The sequence below is a fragment of the Atractosteus spatula genome, chromosome 19 (genome assembly GCF_055471065.1).
Source record: "Atractosteus spatula isolate fAtrSpa1 chromosome 19, fAtrSpa1.hap1, whole genome shotgun sequence".
In the NCBI taxonomy this organism is placed as follows: domain Eukaryota; kingdom Metazoa; phylum Chordata; class Actinopteri; order Semionotiformes; family Lepisosteidae; genus Atractosteus; species Atractosteus spatula.
In genome coordinates this window covers 4,477,338-4,498,965 of record NC_142724.1, presented here as the reverse complement: position 1 = coordinate 4,498,965, position 21,628 = coordinate 4,477,338, and the positions used below count along the sequence as shown (strand labels likewise).

General features: G+C 39.9%; 1 protein-coding gene across 1 annotated transcript; it reads left to right on the top strand.

Annotated features, from left to right (window-relative positions):
* Positions 1–2,141: 2,141 nt before the first annotated feature.
* cables2b (Cdk5 and Abl enzyme substrate 2b) lies at positions 2,142–20,307 on the top strand. The gene is made up of 9 exons (XM_088937463.1): positions 2,142–2,731; positions 8,469–8,561; positions 10,263–10,340; positions 12,121–12,229; positions 12,507–12,666; positions 13,355–13,458; positions 15,515–15,621; positions 16,233–16,437; positions 16,910–20,307. Exons 1-9 carry the CDS (start codon positions 2,142–2,144, stop codon positions 17,048–17,050), a joined length of 1,587 nt encoding a protein of 528 aa, XP_088793589.1. The 3' UTR covers positions 17,051–20,307.
* Positions 20,308–21,628: the final 1,321 nt, after the last annotated feature.

Below are 21,628 nucleotides of genomic sequence, written 5' to 3'. Positions count from 1 at the left end.
CAAACAAGCGAACACAGGAGCAGACAGTAACTGTAAACTGTACAGAGGTTAAAACATAAGGCAGATCTTTCACTGAAGGCATGTTAATTCTACAGTGATTTTCAATTCAGCAGGCCATCTGTCAACAGAAGAATTACTGAGAGACTAACAAGCTCAAATGCTCTCACTGTACAGATGTGAGAAGCTTGTTTATAATCCTTTGATTGCTCAAAAATAATAATCATTAGAAATAAATGTGCCTGCGATGAAAACAGAAGGGAAATCTTGTTTGCAAAATGCATAGCTCTGTAAACATTCAGTTGTCTCTGTGCTAAATGTAAAGTAGGATTAACCTCAATCTTAGTCTGTCCTCTTATCAAGGTGTTTCTTTCTAACTGACACATCAAGCCAACAGTTAAATTGGGACAGACTGCAGAAGGCAAGCTAGAATCAAGGTTAGCCAGGGGACAGAGGCACATTTCCCTCAAAGCTACCCAGTCTTCTGCCAAGCAGTAACCCATACTGTACTTGAGGGCATTGTGATATCTGTGTCCTCTGAGCCCTAACTTTATACAGTCCTATTTATTTCATTGGTGATTTAAAAATCAGATATTACTTTATATGTAATATATAAGTATATAAACTTTATAATTAATGTCCAATTCTATCTCACACTCAGTCCCTCAGATCTAATATAAAACCATGTATTAAAGAGTTTGGAGTCACAAAAAAGGTTACAGATTAGAGGACACCACTGGAGCATCAGCTCATTTGGTACTAAGCGGCTAATTAAATCCACGTGCCATATCCAGACTTTTCTGGAAAATAGCCAGTTTGTGGGCTTCAACCGTGAGACTGGACAGCTTGTCAGACATTCCCACAATCCTTCACATGAACAGGTGACTGCTGTTCTCAGTTTTAAATGCACTTCCCTGTAGTTTCCACTTGTCCTCTGGCTGGTGTTTCACTGCTGATTAAATGAAAATTCTGCCTCTTTCCTACCTTAATTTAGATATAATCAGATAGCAAACTAAAAGAAAACAAAAATTACATATGTCCATACTAACATTTTAAGATTGCATTGTCTCCAAGGGTTTCTGTAATAATACTACAGCAATACAAAACTCAGCTTCCCAATTCAGATAATTCTCTTCTCCATCTGCCTCTCTTTGAAGGAAGCAGCTCTAATATCAGATCTTCCAGAGATGTGACATTTCCTGAGGCACTTGAAGTTTTTCATTCCTGATCTCACAAGAGACAGTTTTCCCAGTGCATTAGTGTTACTTGGTAGATAAATCATTCAATTTGCAGTAACTAGAAGGAGAATATCTTATGTACAGTCTTCCCACGATATAAATGTTCTGTAATACAAGGTTTGGTTAAATCAGTATTTCAACCCACCAGCCAAATCCTAAATTCCAAGCACAAATATTTGCAAATTTCTTTTGTTAATGGAAAAAACCTTTGTTGAACAAGAAGGTATGATCACAAGGCACACCTGGGATTTCCTGTTGAGGAGTGGGTTTAAACCTCCATTTAATCCAGGCTTTAGTAAGAAAGGGGTCTTGAAATATTTATTCCTATTGTGTACCTCTTTGAGAAATGAAACAATTCAGGGTTCTTTTCAAAATCTGTTCTCGTGAGGGCTTATTCGCTAAACCTCCAAGACCACACTAGTGGATTTCAGGCTGAATATGCACCTCACACTGTACAAACTGCAGATTTCCTCTGTTTAAATATTCAAGTAATTTATGTTGTACTTCTATGTTTGTACTGAAAATATTCAATACTGCTTCAGTGCTGCTTGTGATGCAGATGCCAGTCTATGGACCTTGTAGTTGTAGGGTCTTTGTTGAGGGTTCTGTTTTCTAGACTTATGCAATCATCGTGGCAAAGTAATATTCATGACCCCATGCTTAAATATTCATTTAGGCTACGTGACTTTGTATTGTCTAAGTATCGAATTAAAAAGGCAAGATGCCTTTTAATGATCACAACAAAACGGAATCAAAACATGCCTCTGGGAGTGTGTTTGCACAGTTTTATAACCAACCAGAGTAGCCAATCCTGACCTCGGGGGAAACTACTGTTTTGCATATCGCATAAATTGCTCCAATACGCTGGCGGTAGGCGGGCGGGTTTGAGTCCTCACGCCGGGTAGAATGCTTTTGGCTTATCTGTTTCCTTTCATTTGGAGAATGGCGGCGGCTGCTACTTGCAGCTCGCGTAGCACGTTATGCCACAGTAGTAAAGCGCCTAAAGATCACCCTCGGAAAAGTAAAGACTCACGGAGGAGGCAGGCCGCCCTCTCCTTCCTAAACAACATCTCACTTGACGGGCGGCCCGTAGATCACCTGAGCAATGGGAACCACAGCCAGAGAGAGACCGAGCTGCAGGCTCAAGAAGCCGGAGCCGCAGCCACCGGACACCAGGTGCCGGCGAGTAGCTGTGGAGCCTTCCCCCAGCTGCCGGCCACCCCGGGCGGGCCCGCCGCCACCCCGGCATCGAGGCTTGCGGGGGTCGCCGTGCCCCCGATCCTGGTCCTGCCGACCGAGCCAGGGGCGAGCACCGTGGCGGGCTGCGACGCGTTTTTAGAGGGAGGCAACGCAAGCAACCCCTTGCCAGCACCGGGACCTCTGCTGCTGTCCCCGACGGGACCCCCGCACACTGCTCTGCTGGGTGGCTCTAGTAAGCCTGCAACTGTCCTCTCCGTGCAGAGCTGCAACTCTCTGAGTTTGGACTCACGGCAGAGGTAAGGTCTGATCGAGCAGTTCACCTGTTCATTGCGTCCCGGAGTCGGTGCATCGGTGCATCGCTGCATCCCGCAGAAAAGTCGAAGTGGAAATATTGGTTTTCTGATAACAGGTAGCTCTCTAATCCATGCATTGTTTTGCTGGTATAGTCAGCTAGACCGCTGCGATCGATTTTGGCCCCGGAGTTTTAATACGACTCACGGCGGTGTGGGGGGTCAGCCTAAAGGTAGGGTTGTTTTGACCGTGCAGCTGAGAAAGACAGAAAAACGCCATAAGCGTCTTTACTTCCTGCATCAGTTAAGCGGTAAACACTCCACAGCTAAATAATGTTTAGCTTGGTCATGCTTTTTTTTTTGTATTTTGGAGCCTCTTGAAGAGTTCATGCTGAGCTCAGTCACGTACTGCTGAGTGTCTTCCGGGTTTTGAAGGATAAGAAGTTAAATCCCATCAGCGTAACGCCGTGGTATTCCCCCATGAAGAGGTTTTACGGACGTGTCTCTAAATATAAAAGAGGGATAAGGGAGTGAGGGTCCTGTGTTGTTTTGCGAGTGTGTTCAACTAGATTTAATCGTTGTTTATGGCTTCAGAGTAGGTTTATCGACCTCTTGTCGTGCATTACGAAATGCTGAATCAAAAATATCCTCGAGTTATTCTTTTCGTAAAGACGAGAATTAAGTGAAAGAGCAATCGCCCAGGCTTGGTCAGTAACGTATACACGTCTTCAACACACCCTGCTTTTTAATAATGCAGAACCAGGGTGTCTTGTATCCCAGGAAACAGATACACAATGAAGATTTATTATTAGAAACAAATGTTTATTCTGGCTCACTGTCAACGGGCCTGTTAACCCAATCTGGCGTGTGCATCCTGTAAATAAGTATGGGGTTTTGTGTGTTCCACTTTTATTGGTTTGACCAATTTTAAAAATAAATTAGGATTTAATTTATTTATGATAAACAAGCAGGTATGAGCTGGAGATGAGTTTTGGTTATTTTTCCAAAGAGCTTAACCTTTTATTGTATTAGCATTTACAACTCGAGTCACAACAGATAAACATTGATTCAGCCTGACTACTCTGTGCCTCAGGCAGGACAAAATTATTCGTTGATGAATTGAACAAATAGTTCCGCAACATAATCTGCCAGAGCCTGTACTGGGGAGACGTAAATAACCGAAGAAGGCTCCAATAGTTTTACATGCATTGTTGTTTTAGGGAGAGAAATCTAGCTCACTAAGGTAATCACTCTGAGTCACATTCCTTTGTACTGCAGGGCTTCATACACCTTTGAAGTAAAATGTCCGCCTCCATTTGAAAGGGTTCAAAAGAAAGCTAAAATATTGGACTGCGGCTTTCAATTGGATTTTAGGCATGTGGGACCAACCACAAGCACTACTGCATGCAGCTGTGTGCCTTGTTGTGTAGGGCTAGCTAGAAAGGTTAGTTGTCTTCTTATGTTCCACCTTGTTCTTCTGTTAAACATTAATCTGAAACTAAGGGAGAAGTAGAAGTGTTGACAGAGCAAAGACAAATAATAAACTTTGAGAAAAGCACTTTACAGTAAGAAAAAAAAAGCACACAATGAGAGGAGAAAGCAGAATTAGACAATTATAAACAGGGTTTGGAATACAGAAGGGAGAAGCAAAGGGGCAGATACAGAACCAGTTATATAAAATCCCTTCTAAAGAAGACGATTTTGAGTTGGTTTGAAAGTGCACAGGGAAGGTAACTCTCGGATATCTGTAGGGGCAGAGCTTATACAGAGCTTCGGGCCATAGCAAGAGAAGGCCCTGTCACCCATAATATGTAGACAGGCTCGGGGGACAGGCAGGACACCAGAGTTAGTTGAACAAAGGTTGCCAAAAGGGGAGAATAAAGATAGTAAGTCAGACAGGTCCTGAGGTGCCAAGCCATGTAGAGCCTGATAAGTGAGCATGCAGATTTAGAAGTCGACACAAAACCTGACAGGAAGCCAGTGCAAGGACTCCAGGACAGAAGTAATGCGATTACTAGTTTTTAACACCAACACCATGGGTCTTCTAGATATCATTCTTGCTTAGCTTTTAATCACTGTGGTTAACTTATCCATTTCTCGATCATACCTTTTTATCCTGTTTCAGCAGTCTTTTAATAGTCTGTGTTTTGCTTTTAAATAGTCTCCTGTATGTGGGTTGATGTGGAAAGGCTAAGCAAATAGAACTCAATCTGCTCCCTCCTCGATCTGCTTGATAAAGGTTTGCTGTAATGCTGTTAATTGAACTTTTAATAATTACTTCCTGAAAGGTCCCAGTGTGCAAGAGAACATGACCCTGTGACCTCTCGTGCTGATGAAACCAATCCAATTACATAATAAACACTCTCAATAAAGAATATGAGTAGCAACCCCCTTCCAATCTGTACACACAACTAGCTCAGCTGTAATAAAGGTTTTCTCCAATGTTATCTGAACTCTGAATGGACAGAGTGCTTGCTGCTTTTGGGAAGCGCAGCTATGTTTGTTCTGAACAGATGCATGTTTACATTCCTAAATCATTTACAATCACCCACCAGAATGTATATCTGCAGTAAAAATGATTTTACTCATAGGTTTGAATAACTGCTCGAAGCTTCCTGCTTCTTCATCGTCTGTCAGTGATGTTAATATATGTGGGAATGACCCAGTATCAAACATTCTCATGACAAAAGTGACTACGAGGTCTGTGCCTTGGCTGGAACAAAAACCAGTTGATGTGGGGATACACAAGAACTGGAACTGAGATCCAGTGTTTTCCTAAAGCATCCCCAGTGATATATAATTCACTGTTGTGATTCAGTGGCTTTACTCTTCCTTGAACTATTGTTCTGAAACGTAACATTAAATTAATCTCATGTGCATATGACTGATTCCCTATTTATAGATGGAAACTGAGCGCTAAATCTGTGTGTTAAAAGCACTGCAACTGTTTTTTCTTTTGTTTTTTTTTATGTATGTAAAGTAAGGGGAAAATGTTACAATTTTAAATGCCACTTTTGTTGCATGGTGGCAATGTCTAGCTTAATGCTCAATAAAGTTTGCTTTGGGTTCAATTACTGTTACCAGCTTGGTATGGGGTGCTGGTGTTGGGACAGAGACCCAGCATATTACGTAGATGATTGCTGCTGGTGGAATTTATTTTTTTCAGGGCAGTGACGCATTTTTCTGCTTATCACACTCCTAAACACCGTAGATAAGCCAGTTGATTCAGAGTTAAGAGCTTGTTGAACTTTTGATTGAAACATCTGAGGCTTTCCAAGGTCACCCTTCTTAACCCTGTCTCAGGAGTCTGTTACAGCTGCTTCCCTCTGGACCTCAAAGATGCTGCATACTGTATACATGAATAAAGAGCTGAGAGATTGTTATATAAACCAACAGGGGTGTGACTAGAATCAGTTTTGTAGACATTAGAATTGAAAAGTTTCTGTAAAGCTTGTGTACTGGCATTGAATACAGGTTAACCCAAGGTAAGAAATTATTTTCAAGTTTATTAGGAAAATATATTTACTCCTTTATGAAAAGACCTCCCCTCAATATTAGAATCTGTGGTATAGGCTACGTGACGTTTTGGTCTAGTGAATGAAAATGCACTGAAACAGGTTTGAACCAACTTTAAAAAGTCACAGTTCTAAAATAATGACATCAGTCAACTTGTTCTCATATTTGAAGTGCTTTAGTAGTGTATGTGCTGGAGGTAGTATTATTATTGCCAAGAGTAGTAAGGAATAATAACTTGTAGCTGCAAGCTAGAAACTGATGCAGTAGATGTAGACATGGAGGATGGTGAAGATACAGAAATGTCCAGATGCAAGCTGAACGGTGGTTGAATAAGTCAGAGCAGCAGCTTGGATTGGGAAAGGAAGCTGATGCCAGAAAGCGGGTGGGGAAAAGAGTGGCCAAAATGTCAAATAGGGATGGTTGTGACAGATCCTAATCTGGATTTCAAAACTGGACTGAATTAAATGGACCCCAGCCACACAAGTTTGTTCGTTTTTAATAGGTCAACCAGAACACGCCAGATGGAACAACTATTGTGTAACAGTTCTTATTCCAAATTCTGCCATAATAAGCTTTTTGCCTTATGGGCTGCCCTGGGCGTTTGCTCGTGTTTGCATTATAAGAGCGTTGCCCTTCGCTTTTCATATCCAAAACGAGTCAGAGGGGTTTACGGATTATACAGAAAGAAAGAAGTGTCTAACCGCGTCTAATACGTATTATGTGCCAATCTGTGCGCTGCTGTTTTCTGATGTTTTGACCAGTTGTTTGTGCATGATGAGAAATAAACATTGCTGATGCTGTAAATTGCACATAGGAGCAAATCCAATTTCTCAGCCATTTTAACAGTGACAAACACTCCCCTTTTGCAGTGAAGACATATTTTGTAGCTGCTGAAACTAAACAAGTACTTATGTTAAGAGTGGTAAGTCAAAAATAAAGCACGAGTCTAAATTACTCTTTACTTTTCTCTTAGACTGCTTTTGTGTGCCATACGTGACCGTAGAGATAGAATATACTATGTTCAGTCAGCTAATGGGGACCAGGGAGTAAATTTTAGTGGGCAATCTCAAGTAGTCAATCAACCCTAAACGTATTGCAACCTAAAACTCGAAGGTAGGAAGAAGCTGGTGTGCATATCTGTGAAATAGATAGGGTTCTGGAGTCATAACTGGATAGCTGTGGGCTCCAATCCCAGGAGGAGCACTGATGTTGTGCCCTTCATCAAGGCACTGCATCCAGATAAGATACTTTATTGTTCATTACTTGGAAATTTGTCTTTGGCTTCTCCCATAAAAGTACAAAACACACAAGCCAAACATAAAAGTATACTACTCTCCTGTATAAAGGGCTGGAAATGCAAGTTACTTTAGGTAAAGTAATGCTTCCAACGTACTTGGTCCAGTTTGCACCATAGTTTTATGGGATAACTATGGAGAGCTTTACAAGCTGGCGATTCCATCCAGTTGCAAAGTGGGTAAATATGCGTGAAGTGCATCTTGGTCTTAAACCATAATGTCCTGTGAAAGGGGGCTCACTCCATTTCCGTTTAAGCCAATGCTAAGATCAATCAGGTAGTTAAGAGCTCATGCAAGATGAAAATGACCAGAGACAGAATTAGAGCTGTTCACCCTTCATTTAATATTTAGTGTTTTCCTGTTAGAATGCTATACTGCTGGTCTTCCCAGCATTGGCTAAATTACCTGAATAGGTTTTAACAGGAGTTGACATTATTGAAATCTGCAGTCGCATTTTTGAATCGCATTCGTTTTGAGCTCATCATTCAAAAACCTAAACAGCAAGTAGCCTTTCACTCCTCTCTCTCTATATTCTGTTTGTCAAAGACCACGATTTCTGCTCTATGTCATGACATTTTAAGACCTTAAATGATCGCAAAGTGTATATTTAAAGGGTTCCATAAATGAAGAGTAAGGGTTAATTTTATACATTTTATTAAATTTTGTACCTCGTCTTGTTCATCGTTATGCACAGCTGAAACTTTTCTTTCATCTCCAGTTAGGAATCGTTTTATGCTTGATCTCCCCACTCATGCTTCTGTTAAAGAATATACCGATATGAGACTTTTGATGGTGTGTAATTGAACTGAAAGGCAATGCTAGCTTAAATGTTAGCAACTTGTAATTGACATATGCCTTTTGTTGCATGGTTTGTGTCAGGAATTGTTTTGAGCAGCACTAATGACTTTCTCATGATCACTCATTTTGCTCAGGTCACGGAATTTATCGGGCTCTCCGCGACCTAGAGGTTTGAAGAAGGTCCACTTCATAAAGAACATGAGGCAGTACGATACCAGAAGCAGCAGGTATGTAAGCAGACTTGATGACTTTGCTTGTTAATTCTTCATACCAAAAGTCTTCGTGCAGTCTATCCACTGTATGTCACTCCTTGGTCATTCTGTGCACAAGCCTGGTGTGCAGCACGAACATTTTCATTTCAACATGGCCTGCTCGTGAAGAGGACGATGTGTTATTGGCGTTGGAGTCTGACCCCAGTCAGCACGTTTTCATTTGCAGTCTGGGGTGTTCACGGTCAGCGATTTCTGCTCTTTTCCAACCAAACACAGTCCTTCAGTGGTAGGCCAACAACTGGGAAGACTACATGTCACAGTACCTCGCCAAGATCAATGGGGAGACTCTGTTGTGTTGGACTGGGCAGGCATGTCTTACAGCTGTAGAACCCTACTTGTGATTGATGCCAGCCTGACTGCACAGTGCTACATTGATCATGTCCTGGGACTCTCACGTGCTAACCTGCACTGGGCTCATGCTGACACGACAACATTCTAGCAAGATAACATACGGTTTCATGCTGCTTGTAAAACAGTGTTTCCTGATGCAAGAAAAGATTAGCATTTTCCTGATGATACCAAATGTCTTTACAGATAGAAGTATAAGCTTCTCTTGAAGATCAGTATATTTTAAAATTCTCCTCTGCTTTGGAGTACGGCTACATTAAAACGGTGTGATCAAAAACAAGCTTAAAAGTACGGCCATGTGCCTGACTACTTGCTGATTCACTGAGATGATGGAGAAAAAGTGATAGTTTAATTACATTAATTTTTAGTAAGTGCCTCAGCATATCTGATCTGTACATTACCTTTGGGATTTAAAGTGTTTCTAAAGTGACAGTGTTTAAATGAATAAATTCATAATACTTTACTAATGTGATACAAGGACAGACTTAAATCATGGCTCTAACTGTATTGAGTGCTACTACTTTTCACAGCCAGAGCTTGCCATATAAGTGCTGATTGCATTGTGTGTGCCATGTGACAGATAGACAAGATTTGCTTGTTTCATGACCTGACCTGCCCAGTTCTCAACATCAGAGCTGTCATTGTGTGCTGTCAAGTTTTTTTTCTCTCAAAACTCATCTTCTAACCAGACAGCAGAATTACACTGGGATTTTGTTTGGCCTCATGCCCATGGAAAAACACTAGTTCTGTTGACAAAGACTTAGTTATAAACACATGACAGCTTTCTCACTCTTGTTGTCTTTTTTTCCCTTTGCCAGTTTTCCTGATTGTGTAGGTGTGCGATAGACATTTCAGATGTCCAAAATGCCACATAAGCGCTTAACTGTCTGTAATAATCCTTGGCATTGTATATTTTACTTGACTAGACTTGGAGCATTGAATACTTTAACCATGAAAGAGCCCATGAGAAAAAGTTCAATAAAAACACAGGTTCTGTTTTTTTCCATGCGTATAGGAATATATAGGCATATTTTCCATGCATATAGTTTAACGAAAATATGCAGTTAAATATTTTTTCTTCCACAAGACCTTCTGCGTTCTGCTTATGCCTGAATATGTCTTATGTGAATATGTGTCTTATATCATATAATAAGCAAGCAGCGAGCACTGCTGAAATAATAAAGGCATACGACAGAATAAGGTTTGTGTAAAACATGCCAGAGTGCACACCCGAAGCTGTGTCTTTAAGGAGGTGAATGTCATCTCCTGTGATGTGGCTGATTTTTTTTGTTGGTCTCTTGTTTTTAGGATAGTGTTCATATGTGCCAAAAGATCCCTGTGTGCTGCCTTCTCTGTCCTGCCTTATGGGGAGAGCTTCCACATCAGGTACAGCACAAGAGCATTTCATTATTACCTTTGTCTCTCTGAGTCATTCTAAGAATGTCCTTTTGTTTTAATTCTGTTGAATCTGCATAGAATTCTCATTATTGTTGTGCCAAACTTAAACCGGAAAGCGTACTGCTGGTGAAAAAGAAAATTCCTTCCTCTGGATAGAATGTGGGGGGGGGAAACAGAATTTACTTTTGTTTTTAAATCTTACTACTCCTGTGTAGAAAGAGGAGGTTGTGCTATAACTGCAGAAGTTTTGTAGTGTTTTTTTTTCCAGTTAAAATCAAACCCTTATAAAGCATGTACAGTAAATGGCATTGGTGGTGTACAGTCACCACCTCATTTACTTAAAAAGCATTTTGTGTTAATCATGAAGTGATAGGTAAGAGTGCCTTTTCTTGCATGTGTTGGTTGTTTGTAGATGGTGAAAATATAATAGCTACTCATTTCACGTCTCTTGTGCCTTGTGCTTAAAAAAAGGATGCAGTGGAAAATTGTGTAATGTTCAGTTTGGTAAGGTCTCGCATAGGGCACCCTTCAATTTTTTTTTCCGTTGCCTCAGGTCATGTTTAAGTTTTCTCTGCTGTTTTCTCAAAGTCCAGATGCACTCCTGATTTACTTGTCCTTAATTGCTGGGGTCTGCTTTGTTTCCTTAGATAAAAATACATTCTGAGAGTTTAGCAAAACAATGCAGTGGTACACTCGTGGGACTTAAGTTTTCTGTGCGCAGCAATATTCCCACTGTCACTTGGGTTTGAGTGGCACAGTGCAGCAGCACACTGTGACCTTGGCTTTGAGCAGTGGCCTGTGTATTTACATCCTCGCAAATTCCGTGGAAGCTGGAGAAGGATTTTTTTTTATAAAGAGGAAATTGCATGGCGTGTTATATAAGACGTTCGTGAAGAGATAAGAGGAGATTTCCCAGGCTCTGTAGAAATCAAAGACTCTGGGACTTTAATGTGGGAGCCTGCCTGTACTGTCCAAATCAGGTTAGTTTAAATTAATGTTTCAGTTTATTTGCCTATATTATAATCATTAGTGATGATTAAATTAAAGCCCTCTAGTGTTAGATAATTTTTAAGGGAATGAGTTCTCTTTTGACAGCAGTGATACATAGTCATAAATCCTAGTAGGGGACACTTTTGAGTTTACTTACAACTGCACAGATGACCATGAACAATTCTTTATAGTGTTTGTTTTGTAATAAATCTTCCAAGCAATTAGAAGCAAATTGGTTCTGTGGATTTCATAGACATTCTGTCATCATATTACTGTCAGTTTAAAGATGTTCCGCATGCTAGCTCTGTAGGAGAAACATGTTTATCGTTCCAAAATTACAGCTGTGCTGAATCTGGAAAGGAGTTTGTGACAGATTGTGCAGTGAAGAAAAAATGGGCTTGCTTATTAACTAAGCAGTCCTGAAACATTTTTTTGAAACCTCAAACAAATATCCGTTTGCGTGCAATTCTCAAGAAACGAAAAGAAAACTACTGTATAAGATAATTGACACCATATAATGTATTTTCCTTTTGGGTGTGTTTTCTGTGCATTGTGTGATTTATTCCAAAACCGTTGAGATTCTGCAATATTTTTATGAACCCTGGATTCTTCTAGTTTTTCTTTCACGTTGCTGTCACTGTTTATTCGCATGCTGAATGCAACCTATTCAGACTAGTTTCCACACAGTGGCATGTGCTGTGCAGTTAACCCATGCCTAGGCAAGCCCAGGTCTCCAGTCTGACTCGTAATAGGCACAGACTTGGCTTTCTTTCCGCAGTGACCCCAAGCTGGAGGGACAGAGGCAGAGACATCCTTCTGGAGGGGGTCCCCCTTCTCTCGACATGGTCCCGGGGCTGGAGGGAGTGGAGCTGGGAGCTGATGGAAAGGTAGGAGCCCTGGAGCTCAGCCTCTTGTTGTGGTGGGATCACATCCTCAGCGTGTTGGTTTTTTTTCTAAAACTGGTTTACATTTGGATTGTAAAAGCGATTCAGTCTTCAAGAAAATGTCCATTTTAGTTCAAGATTAAACCTTTTAAACATGAAGGGAAAAAATAGTTTGCAGGGATCTCTTGTACCATTGTGCTGTTATAGTAGTTCACTATCAAGTGTGTGTTTGGTCTGCATATTTTTTTAAATGCAGTGTTGTAATGGCTTCTCCTTCCAGACTGTATCCTATGCAAAGTTCCTCTACCCAACCAATGCCTTGGTTAAGCAGAAGAACCCTCCAGCTGATCCTGCTGCTCAGACTCCACTGGCGCGCTCCAACATTCAGAGAAATTATACTCCTGCCAGGATCAGTGCTGCAGCACCTGCCCAGGAACTAGGTAAAGATGAAGAGATCTTCCTCTGATGTATATCAAACCTAAAAATGTGTTTATTTTCTCAGCTTGCAATTGTAGGGTTTATCACATTTAAACGCCAACAAAAAGAATTCTGCGCTCTGTCATGCTGCCAAGAATTCCCACAAAATTACACCCTTGATTTTATTCGTCAGCTGCATCTTGTCTTGCTTGGCCACTTTTGTGCGCTCTGTTAAACGGGGTGACTCTCGAGAGAGAGAAGTCAAATGCAGGTTCATGTGAGGTCCACAAGGAAACTCCTCTTTTTGTTCTTCTTAGTTTCTGCTTAAGTGCTTGTGTGTCGGAGCTGGGTTGGCGGCTTCTTGGAAAACTGTGGTGTGAATGAGATTCAGATTCTCTTTTGAACTGAAATGTTAATACCTTTTTATGGTCATTGTATCGCACTGATTCACTCAGAACTGTTTAGGCAGACATTCATAGATGTGCAGAATTACCTCCATTGGTAAGGCACTCAGCTCTGCCTGTCAGCATGTCCTCGTTGAATTGGAGCTGTAATTACCTCAATACAAGTGGCAGATCCTGTTGAGATTCCAGATCTTTGGTAATTTGATATTTGCAATCCTCATCATGCATGCACCCCTCATGCATTGCTCAGGCTCCTGAAATAGTTTTTATTCCCCTAAAAGCCTTCTCTGATTGCTTGCTTCTCCAGGTAATGAGATTGTGGACATGTCGGAATACGATCCAAACCTCCTCAGCGATCCCCAGTGGCCCTGTGGGAAACACAAGAGGGTCCTCATCTTTGCTTCTTACATGGTGAGAGCCCTTGACATCGCTTCATTGACTGTTTACTAGTCTCGTTGTGGTTCCTCCCCCTGTCTGTGTCACTCCTGCCTCATTTCCACTGCTGGTGCTCAGCAGCAGCTAGGCGTACTTCACAGTGCCTGTCTGCATAGCCTCACTGTATTCTACATTTGACAAAACAAGGCATACAACCTTGTTACTATTTTATGCCTTGTACTACCAAAATCCGAGCTGCTGGCTCCAGTTATATCATTTTATTATTGCAGTTAAATGAAACTTCTCCCACCACCAGTAAGGAAGAGTGATAACCCCGAGATGCTCTTTAAACTAGCATTGCCCTTTCTTAAAAATATTTATTCAAATCGGTAAACTTTCTGCATTGTTAGAAACTTTGCTTAGGCTCTAATCAAGTTCTCAAGAGCATTAAGTATTCCTATTTGCGTACACTTTTTTAAAATACTTAATACATCTGCTGTCCACAGTAAGCCAGAGCTTATTCCAGCAGGCACAGGACTTTTTTGAATTTTCTAGTTTTTTATTTTAGAGTTTCAAGACTAAATTACCATCCTTTGACTCCCATACCTGGAGTAAAGGCAGCGTAAATGGAGCGTTAGATTGGGGTCCCATGGTTTTACTTCACTGTTTGAAAACATTTTCCTGTTTCAAGAAAATCTTAAGTATAAAGTAACTGTTGTGACTTTTAAAGTTGAAAAGCATCAGAAAATGTGGTAAATGCTACCTTAACATGGATGCTTTACAACACACTTTTCATCTGTTTTTTAAAAACATCATAAATTAGGATGATTTTGCCTCATACTTATAAAATTACAAATTCATTTCACTGGCACTGTTGCCTAAAGTGACGTATATTTACACCCATTTTCTATTGGGAAAACTGTGTGAAGGACCTTGCTCAAGAGCACCACAGCAGTGTCTCGCCTAAAATAGTTGTCTTTGCTTTAGCTACATACTACTTTCTAAAGCTGTAAAAGAGAATCTGTCTGAACTTGTTAGAAGTTTTCTGTACCTTCACCTTTCCTGAAAAGGGAGATTTACTGCTTTGTTGACGTCTGTAAAATAGATGAAAATGTTGAGACATAAAACCTAATGATGTCATGCTGATCAACTGTAAATTTGGTTTGTGACTGTATTTCATCTATCCTTATATGTCCTTAGTGACTTCTGTTACCATGTTGGTGGAAAAAATATATTCTCCAAGGCATTCAGACATCAGCTTCATGACTTCATTTCCTCTTTCCAAGGAATTTCCCTGTCATCCCAGCTCTTAATTTTGTTGAACATTGTAGTGGGTTCTGACAGTTTGGTCTTTGAAAGACACAGTGCACAGTGAAGAGGCTCCCCCATAAAGTACTTCTAATACCGTTGTCTAAATATAAACTCGTGGCTTGATGTCCTATATATGCAGTACCTGTGCAAAGAGCTTTGAGAACAGATTATAAAGGAGCTTGTTTTCTTTTCCACTGTGGAGTGTTATGCGTAAGAGGCTAATGCAAGTTTTTTTTTTCTTGGTAACATTGCTTTCATGCTCATGGTTTGCACTCAAATACCCTTTTATAGAAACACAATACACTACCATTTTATCTTATTTTAGAATCTTGAAAAAATGCTGATGGTGTGTAAAAGTTGCAGGTTTTTTTTTTCCATTGCCACCAATGGAATCTGTTTGTTATTCATTGAACCGTTTTTTACAGGATTCGTAAAGCGAGCCTTTTGAGTAAGTTCACCTACACAAAAAAGGATGTTTCACATATGACTCAAATTGTCGGTTTTAATAATATAGAATGGTTTAGCATTCTTTTTTGCTCTGCTCCAAACAGGATGTGATATGCTTTCTTACTTTGCTAGTCCTAACAAGCTTAAGGAATGTAAGCTTCTGTTTTCTGGTTACATTGCCTAGTGTTAACAAAGGTAAAGAACAAAGAAAATGTTATTAACCAACTCTATAGATCTTTCTTATTATGTTATGTATGATTTTTGATGAGTTTGTCACATATTGATCAGATATGGGGATTTTTTTAAGACTAGATCCTTTTTCCTTTATTCATAGACAACTGTAATCGAGTATGTGAAGCCATCGGACCTTAAAAAGGACATGAATGAGATGTTTAAGGAAAAGTTTCCTCACATCAAGTTAACTCTGAGCAAAATAAGGAGGTATGTAACAATTCTCTTCTGCAGGAAAGTCACATTGACATGATTTGTTTTTTGCTGCAGAGCCAGAGAAGGAGGATGCTGGGTGCATGAGTTGCCATCTGTGAAAGTAACCTGCACCACATATTGGAAATTTCAATCTTATTACCTTATTCTGAGCAAGGAGTCATGCTCATTTTGCTATAAATCTTACCCCTTTATTCATACTGTTTTGTGATCGCTAGAGTGTTGAAGTTAACAATATACCAGAGCTTGTGACTTTTTATCGAAATGACCTTGTATTTACTGTGAGTTATTACTTGAAAAAAATAAATTTTCTGTACAACATAACTGTTAATATATTTAAATAAATTGGTTGTGGTTTTTATCTAGAATTATGACATTAGGGACCCAGAAAGCTACAGGCAGATGACTGTACATAGCAAAAGTCCCTGCCTACCCAATACAAAAAGAATAGAAATTGATAACCTTGCATTTTTCTCACATGTAGGTTTCATGTTTATGTGTTGCCGTGGCAGCTGGAAATGTTAGTGGATGTGTATGTATTGATGTACAGTATTATGAGTGTGAAACGTTTCTGAAGCTCGGTGCTTAACTGCCTTGGTCTTGTCCAGCCTGAAGCGAGAAATGCGCAATGTTGGGGAGGAGTGCAGCCTGCAGCCTGTCACCGTGGCGATGGCCTACGTGTACTTCGAGAAGCTGGTGCTGCAGGGACGACTGAACAAACAGAACCGCAAGCTGTGCTCCGCAGCCTGCGTGCTCCTGGCGGCCAAGATCGGCAGCGACCTGAAGAAGCAGGAGGTCAAGCTGCTCATAGACGTACGTTACAAAGCTTTCAGCTGTCGCGGGTCATCGCTCGAGGTCCCGTTCAGGGCCCTTCTGCCTCCCAGCTGGCCAAGGGACTGCCTGAGGCGTATCAGTCATTTTAGTGTTCAGTGCCTGCCCTTTTCTGGCTTGTCTTTTGTGTGAATTCGAAAGGATGTTTTACACTAGGACACAAAGTGCTACAATATCTTCAAGCGGAACAGCAGGTCTGTGCTGTGTGAGGGAGTTCAATCCAAAAGCTAAATGTTTGAGGTTATCTCTGAGGTCTAACCTGGACTCTGCAACTGCACAATGCCACCTCTGCTAAATGGCAGATTACTCACACATGGTTAAATCCCAGATAAACATGCTACCATGGAGCCACAGATTCTGAACTTTTTTTTTTCCTACAATGGTCTACTAAAAATAGGGGGTTGTGATTTCTGAATTTCAGTTTTAAATGTGTTTCTGTCTTATGTCCCTGCAGAAACTAGAAGAGAGGTTCCGTATTAATCGGAGAGAACTGATCTCCTTCGAGTTCACCGTCCTCGTTGCTTTGGAAATGGCCCTCTACCTTCCAGAGAGCAAAGTGATGCCACACTTCCGACGTCTGATCCAGCAGCCGTGACCAGGGCTGCCTCGCACTCCGGTCTCAAAACCGGACTCCGCAGAAGAAAACAAATCATATTGCAGTGGTTCAGTTGCAGTGCTGAAGCTTTCTAAGAGCTAAATGTGTCATTCGGAGTGGGAGGGTGGCAGGTCCAGATGAAATGAACCTACCCCTCTCTCACACTTTGTTAGAGGATTTCTTTCTGTTTTTGTTTCCCCATAACATCTATTGTGATAACTGGGTAATTTAGTTCATGCACTTCAATAGAAGAAGAAATGCTTTAGTTTCCAGAATAAAGTCAACACTGTTGGATGATCCATGGTTCCTGACAGCTCTTACCAGATGAGATTTATCTCCTCTGCATTTCACTGTATTAAACTGTTGCTAAACCGTGTCTTACACAAACATCAGGTATCTCTCATTTCCTTCAGACACTTAACATTTAAGTGTAAAGGTACATTATTTACATGGAAACCCAGCATTCTGCAAATCTCAAAGACTATTTGACTAGGGTTTCATGGAGAAACCCTTAATATTCTGTTCTGTAGACTTGAATCTCTCACTCAGACCGGCCACTGATCTGCAATTAACGGTTCAGCATACTCAAAGTGTTCGCTGGAATAATTTGCGTTTTCATAATATACACTTGTGAGACGAGAGAAATGTTTTCCCCAGCACAAGTGAATAACATTTAAATGATATTAAAGAAAAAGCATATAAATAAAAAATAAGTGCAGCCTTTTTTCATTTCTATTTATTTTGTATTGGATATAGAAGGGATATAACCAACACATTTTATTTATCCATAGTTTATCTGGATGCACTTCCTTTTTGTTGTTTACATTGTATTTTAAAATATTTATGCATTATCTATAATAGGCAGTATGTTTTGTATGTTACTAGTTACAGCAAAATTGTTTCCTGTAATATTTTAACACATCTGGGAAGTATTGGCACAAACAGTAAAGATGAAGGATGTCCTGTTGCCTGCTGAAAATATGATTGTACGCTGTTAATTAATAAGCTTGTTCTTCCAAACCTTGTTCTAAGGAAAATAGCATTCAATGCACATTCAATCAAGCACTCTATGTTAGAGCTTACATTTAAGCACATTTATGGTGCTATTCTGTAAAAGCTTCAATATGTCGTTGTGACTATTTTATGTGTATTACTGTATGGTGTTCAATACTCAGCTTGTGACTCCACCAGATCCCCTTTTGACCGGAATACATTTCTAGAGCCTGTAGGTTTTGATTTTACATAAGAACAAATCAAAATAATACTGCTTTTAGAATATGTTTATATTCTAATAGATACTGCAAAGTGTGTTACAGTCACTTCTCCATCAGAATTAAACCATTCTGGCAATATATATACTGTAATTCTATGTTCTTAGTGTGAGTGGGGTTGGGATCTGAAGAATGGGACAGTACGTTGTAATGGATGTGTGAATTATACATAAATTGTTTTTTTTTCGGTACTAGTTTTCACACCTTGTAGTTTTTATATGTTTAATCTTCAGTAATTATTCATTACTAGTAGCATTCTTTGTCCTCCTGCTGTACATTTCTATGAATTAATCGTATTCTATTGAGCAGCAAATATTGAGAGATATTTTGGTCAGCAGATGAGTTTTCATGTTGACAGATGATGATGGTCTTGTAAATCTTTGCACTTTATTTCCAATGCTTTAAAAGTTGTACGTTGTACTTTGGCACCAAAACAGCAACCCGCATTGTGACCCTCAAATTTTCTTTTTTGTAAGTGCACCTGGTTTGTATTTCAGAGTGTTGCTTATTTCTTTACAAAGGCATGCTGAAGTAACATGGTGTTAAATATACAGCTATTAATGGGCTCTACAAGAGCAATCTAATGGTGGAAATGTGCAACAGTCATCTTAATGGTTTCATAGGAAAATGCTTTCAATTGCAAAGAAAAATATACAGTAGGATAATTTTAAATGCCAGCAGTCAAATTTTATTTTCTCAGGAAAAAATACAGAACCTATATTTTCTTTACAAATGTATATATTTACTTTGTCAGTTAAGGTTTAAAAATGCAAAACTGTTTATGTAATGTTCATTGTTAATTCTGAAGTTGACATTTTAATTGTGGGAATTAATGTGTAATTTTTAATTCAGTGCATATTTTGGCTTGGTATTTCTTCCTCTGGCTCTCTGCCTTGTATAGGTTTCAGAATGCACTGCTGCATTCTGCTAAATTTAAAAATGAAATAAAGCAGTCACAGAAAAGCAACTTGTTTTTTAGTAAATCATCCGTATCAGTAACTAATGGAAACGTGTCTGGCATTTATCAGTACTTTTTTGAGTAATCTGTCTGCAATTAGCCTGTAAAATGCAGAGAGAATGCGCATCTGTAAAACTGTAGCAGAATTATGCACAGAAAGGACTGCTGCTGTGTCCCTTATGTTGCAGTAGAAAAGTATACACTGGCACACTACTGATGGAGACAGTGTTATTCACGCTTCCCAGATAACATCCCGAGTGAGAGCTGCTATTTCCAATTCATGGCACGCTGCCATACACCGCAAATTACAAAGTGCCTGAGACGAAATTGGTGCAGAATGTGTTAAATTATTAATTCCATCAAACATGATGCCAGTTTAATTGCTTTAAGCTGGTCTTGGTCTGTAACTCAAACTGGCAGTGGAACAATCATGATTTGCCTGCCTGTGTGCATACGTATTGACACTGTGACTTTCTTCTGACCAAAGCTTTTGCACTATGGTACCATGGTGCTTTGAATAAGAGTAATACCGAATATAAGAAATAATGGAACAAACCTATCCTTCCAGTGTCTGCTGCAGCCGTGAGCACAGCTTGAAATAATACCTAGCTTTATAAGCTGTCTGAACAGTCCTGCATTAATCCTGCGACAGTTAAAAGGCACAGTCTGCTGTGGCCATCTGATATGTTGTGCAGAGCAACAATACAGATGACATGAAGCACCCATGTTATTAAACGAATAAAGAAATGTAACTACATTAAGGAGGTATAATAGAATGTGGTTTTTCCACTTGGACATTATTTAAATACCCATTTCCGCCCTTGCTTTTTTTATTTTTCCTTCCCTAAATATCCCATGTTTTATTACCTCATGTCCACTTTTGACACATTTGTGCTTGACTGTAGAGTGCTGGTTTACCAGTCATTAAGATCATAAAGTACTGTTGCGAATGGAATCGGTTTTTAATTATCTATTTTGGATAAACAATGAATATATATATATGTTTTCAAATATATTTTCTGTATTCCGTATGTGCCTCTGGGTTTTTTGTGTTCAGAATTGGCATGTTCTAGTTCACTGCTTATTAAATTGATGACACTTCGCTCTGTTAAACACACGCAGAGACTTGGAGGTGCTGTAGGCCATCATACAGCTGGCCTGCGGGTCAGAAATGTTGCATGATGTTATTAGAAATGACAACTCACATTCTAAGCACTTGTCCACTTACAGTCCATTAGACTACAGAAAATAAGAAGCAGTCTAAACAGAAACATTTAAGCACAGAGTTAACTTCCACTTGTTCATGTATAGATTTTAAGTCACTTTTTTTTTTGCTTGACTAGTTTACATTACATATCTATTTGAAGATTAACATGGTGGAACATTACTTGAAGCATCATTGATTCACACATTAAGTATGAATGCATCTGTAGTACAGGGTATATTCTTTTCGATTTATTTGCATAGTCACTATTAGCCATAACATGACAATTGCTGTTATAGTAAACAAGTAATAAACAAGTAATATGAATCTCATGTGACTGACACACATGCCCCTCATTTTATTCATCAATATTTTCACACAGAATTTGCTCTTGTTCTGACACTGCGCTTTAGTTTAGAAGTATAACGTGCAAATCTGCTTTTAATCGTACTTTTAAAGTAATAATTGCTTACACTTATATAGCGGTTTTCTGGACACTCCACCACCACCAGTGTGCAGCCCCACCTGGATGATGCAACGGCAGCCATAGTGCACCAGTACACTCCCCACACATCAGCTATCAGTGGGGAGGAGAGCAGAGTAATGAAGCCAATTCATAGATGGGGATTATTAGGAGGCCATGATTGGTAAGGGCCAATGAGAAATTTGGCCAGGATGCCGGGGTTACACCCCTACTCTTTTCGAGAAACGCCCTGGGATCTTTAATGACCACAGAGTCGGGACCTCGGTTTTATGTCTCATCCAAAGGACGGCACCTGTTTATTATTGGGACCCACATAGACCGCAGGGTGAGCGCCCCCTGCTGGCCCCACTAACACCTCTTCCAGCAGCAACCTTAGTTTGTCCCAGGAGGACTGCCACCTGGTGTGAGTACATTTACTTCTAATAGACTTCCGTTTAATTTTATGTTTATGTCTGGGTGGGTTTACCAATAGAAATTCGTTAAAAATGTTTTCCTCGACAAGTCAGAAACGCCCTATTCTAGGAGAACTTAATCGTAGATGGTTACTGGACCAGTAGAGTACTTGTGAAATTTTCGTTGTGGGGGGGTAGTTTTACCCGGAGAATATACAGACTACCTTTTCTTTCTGTTAGTTGGGAGTGTAGTTTTTCTTTAAAACCCA

Coding starts and splice junctions, on each gene's coding strand:
- cables2b (XM_088937463.1), top strand. CDS start 2,142: ATGCTTTTGGCTTATCTGTTTCCTTTCATTTGGAGAATGGCGGCGGCT. Junction 8,562..10,262: donor TACGATACCAGAAGCAGCAG/GTATGTAAGCAG, acceptor TCTTGTTTTTAG/GATAGTGTTCATATGTGCCA. Junction 10,341..12,120: donor GGGGAGAGCTTCCACATCAG/GTACAGCACAAG, acceptor TTCTTTCCGCAG/TGACCCCAAGCTGGAGGGAC.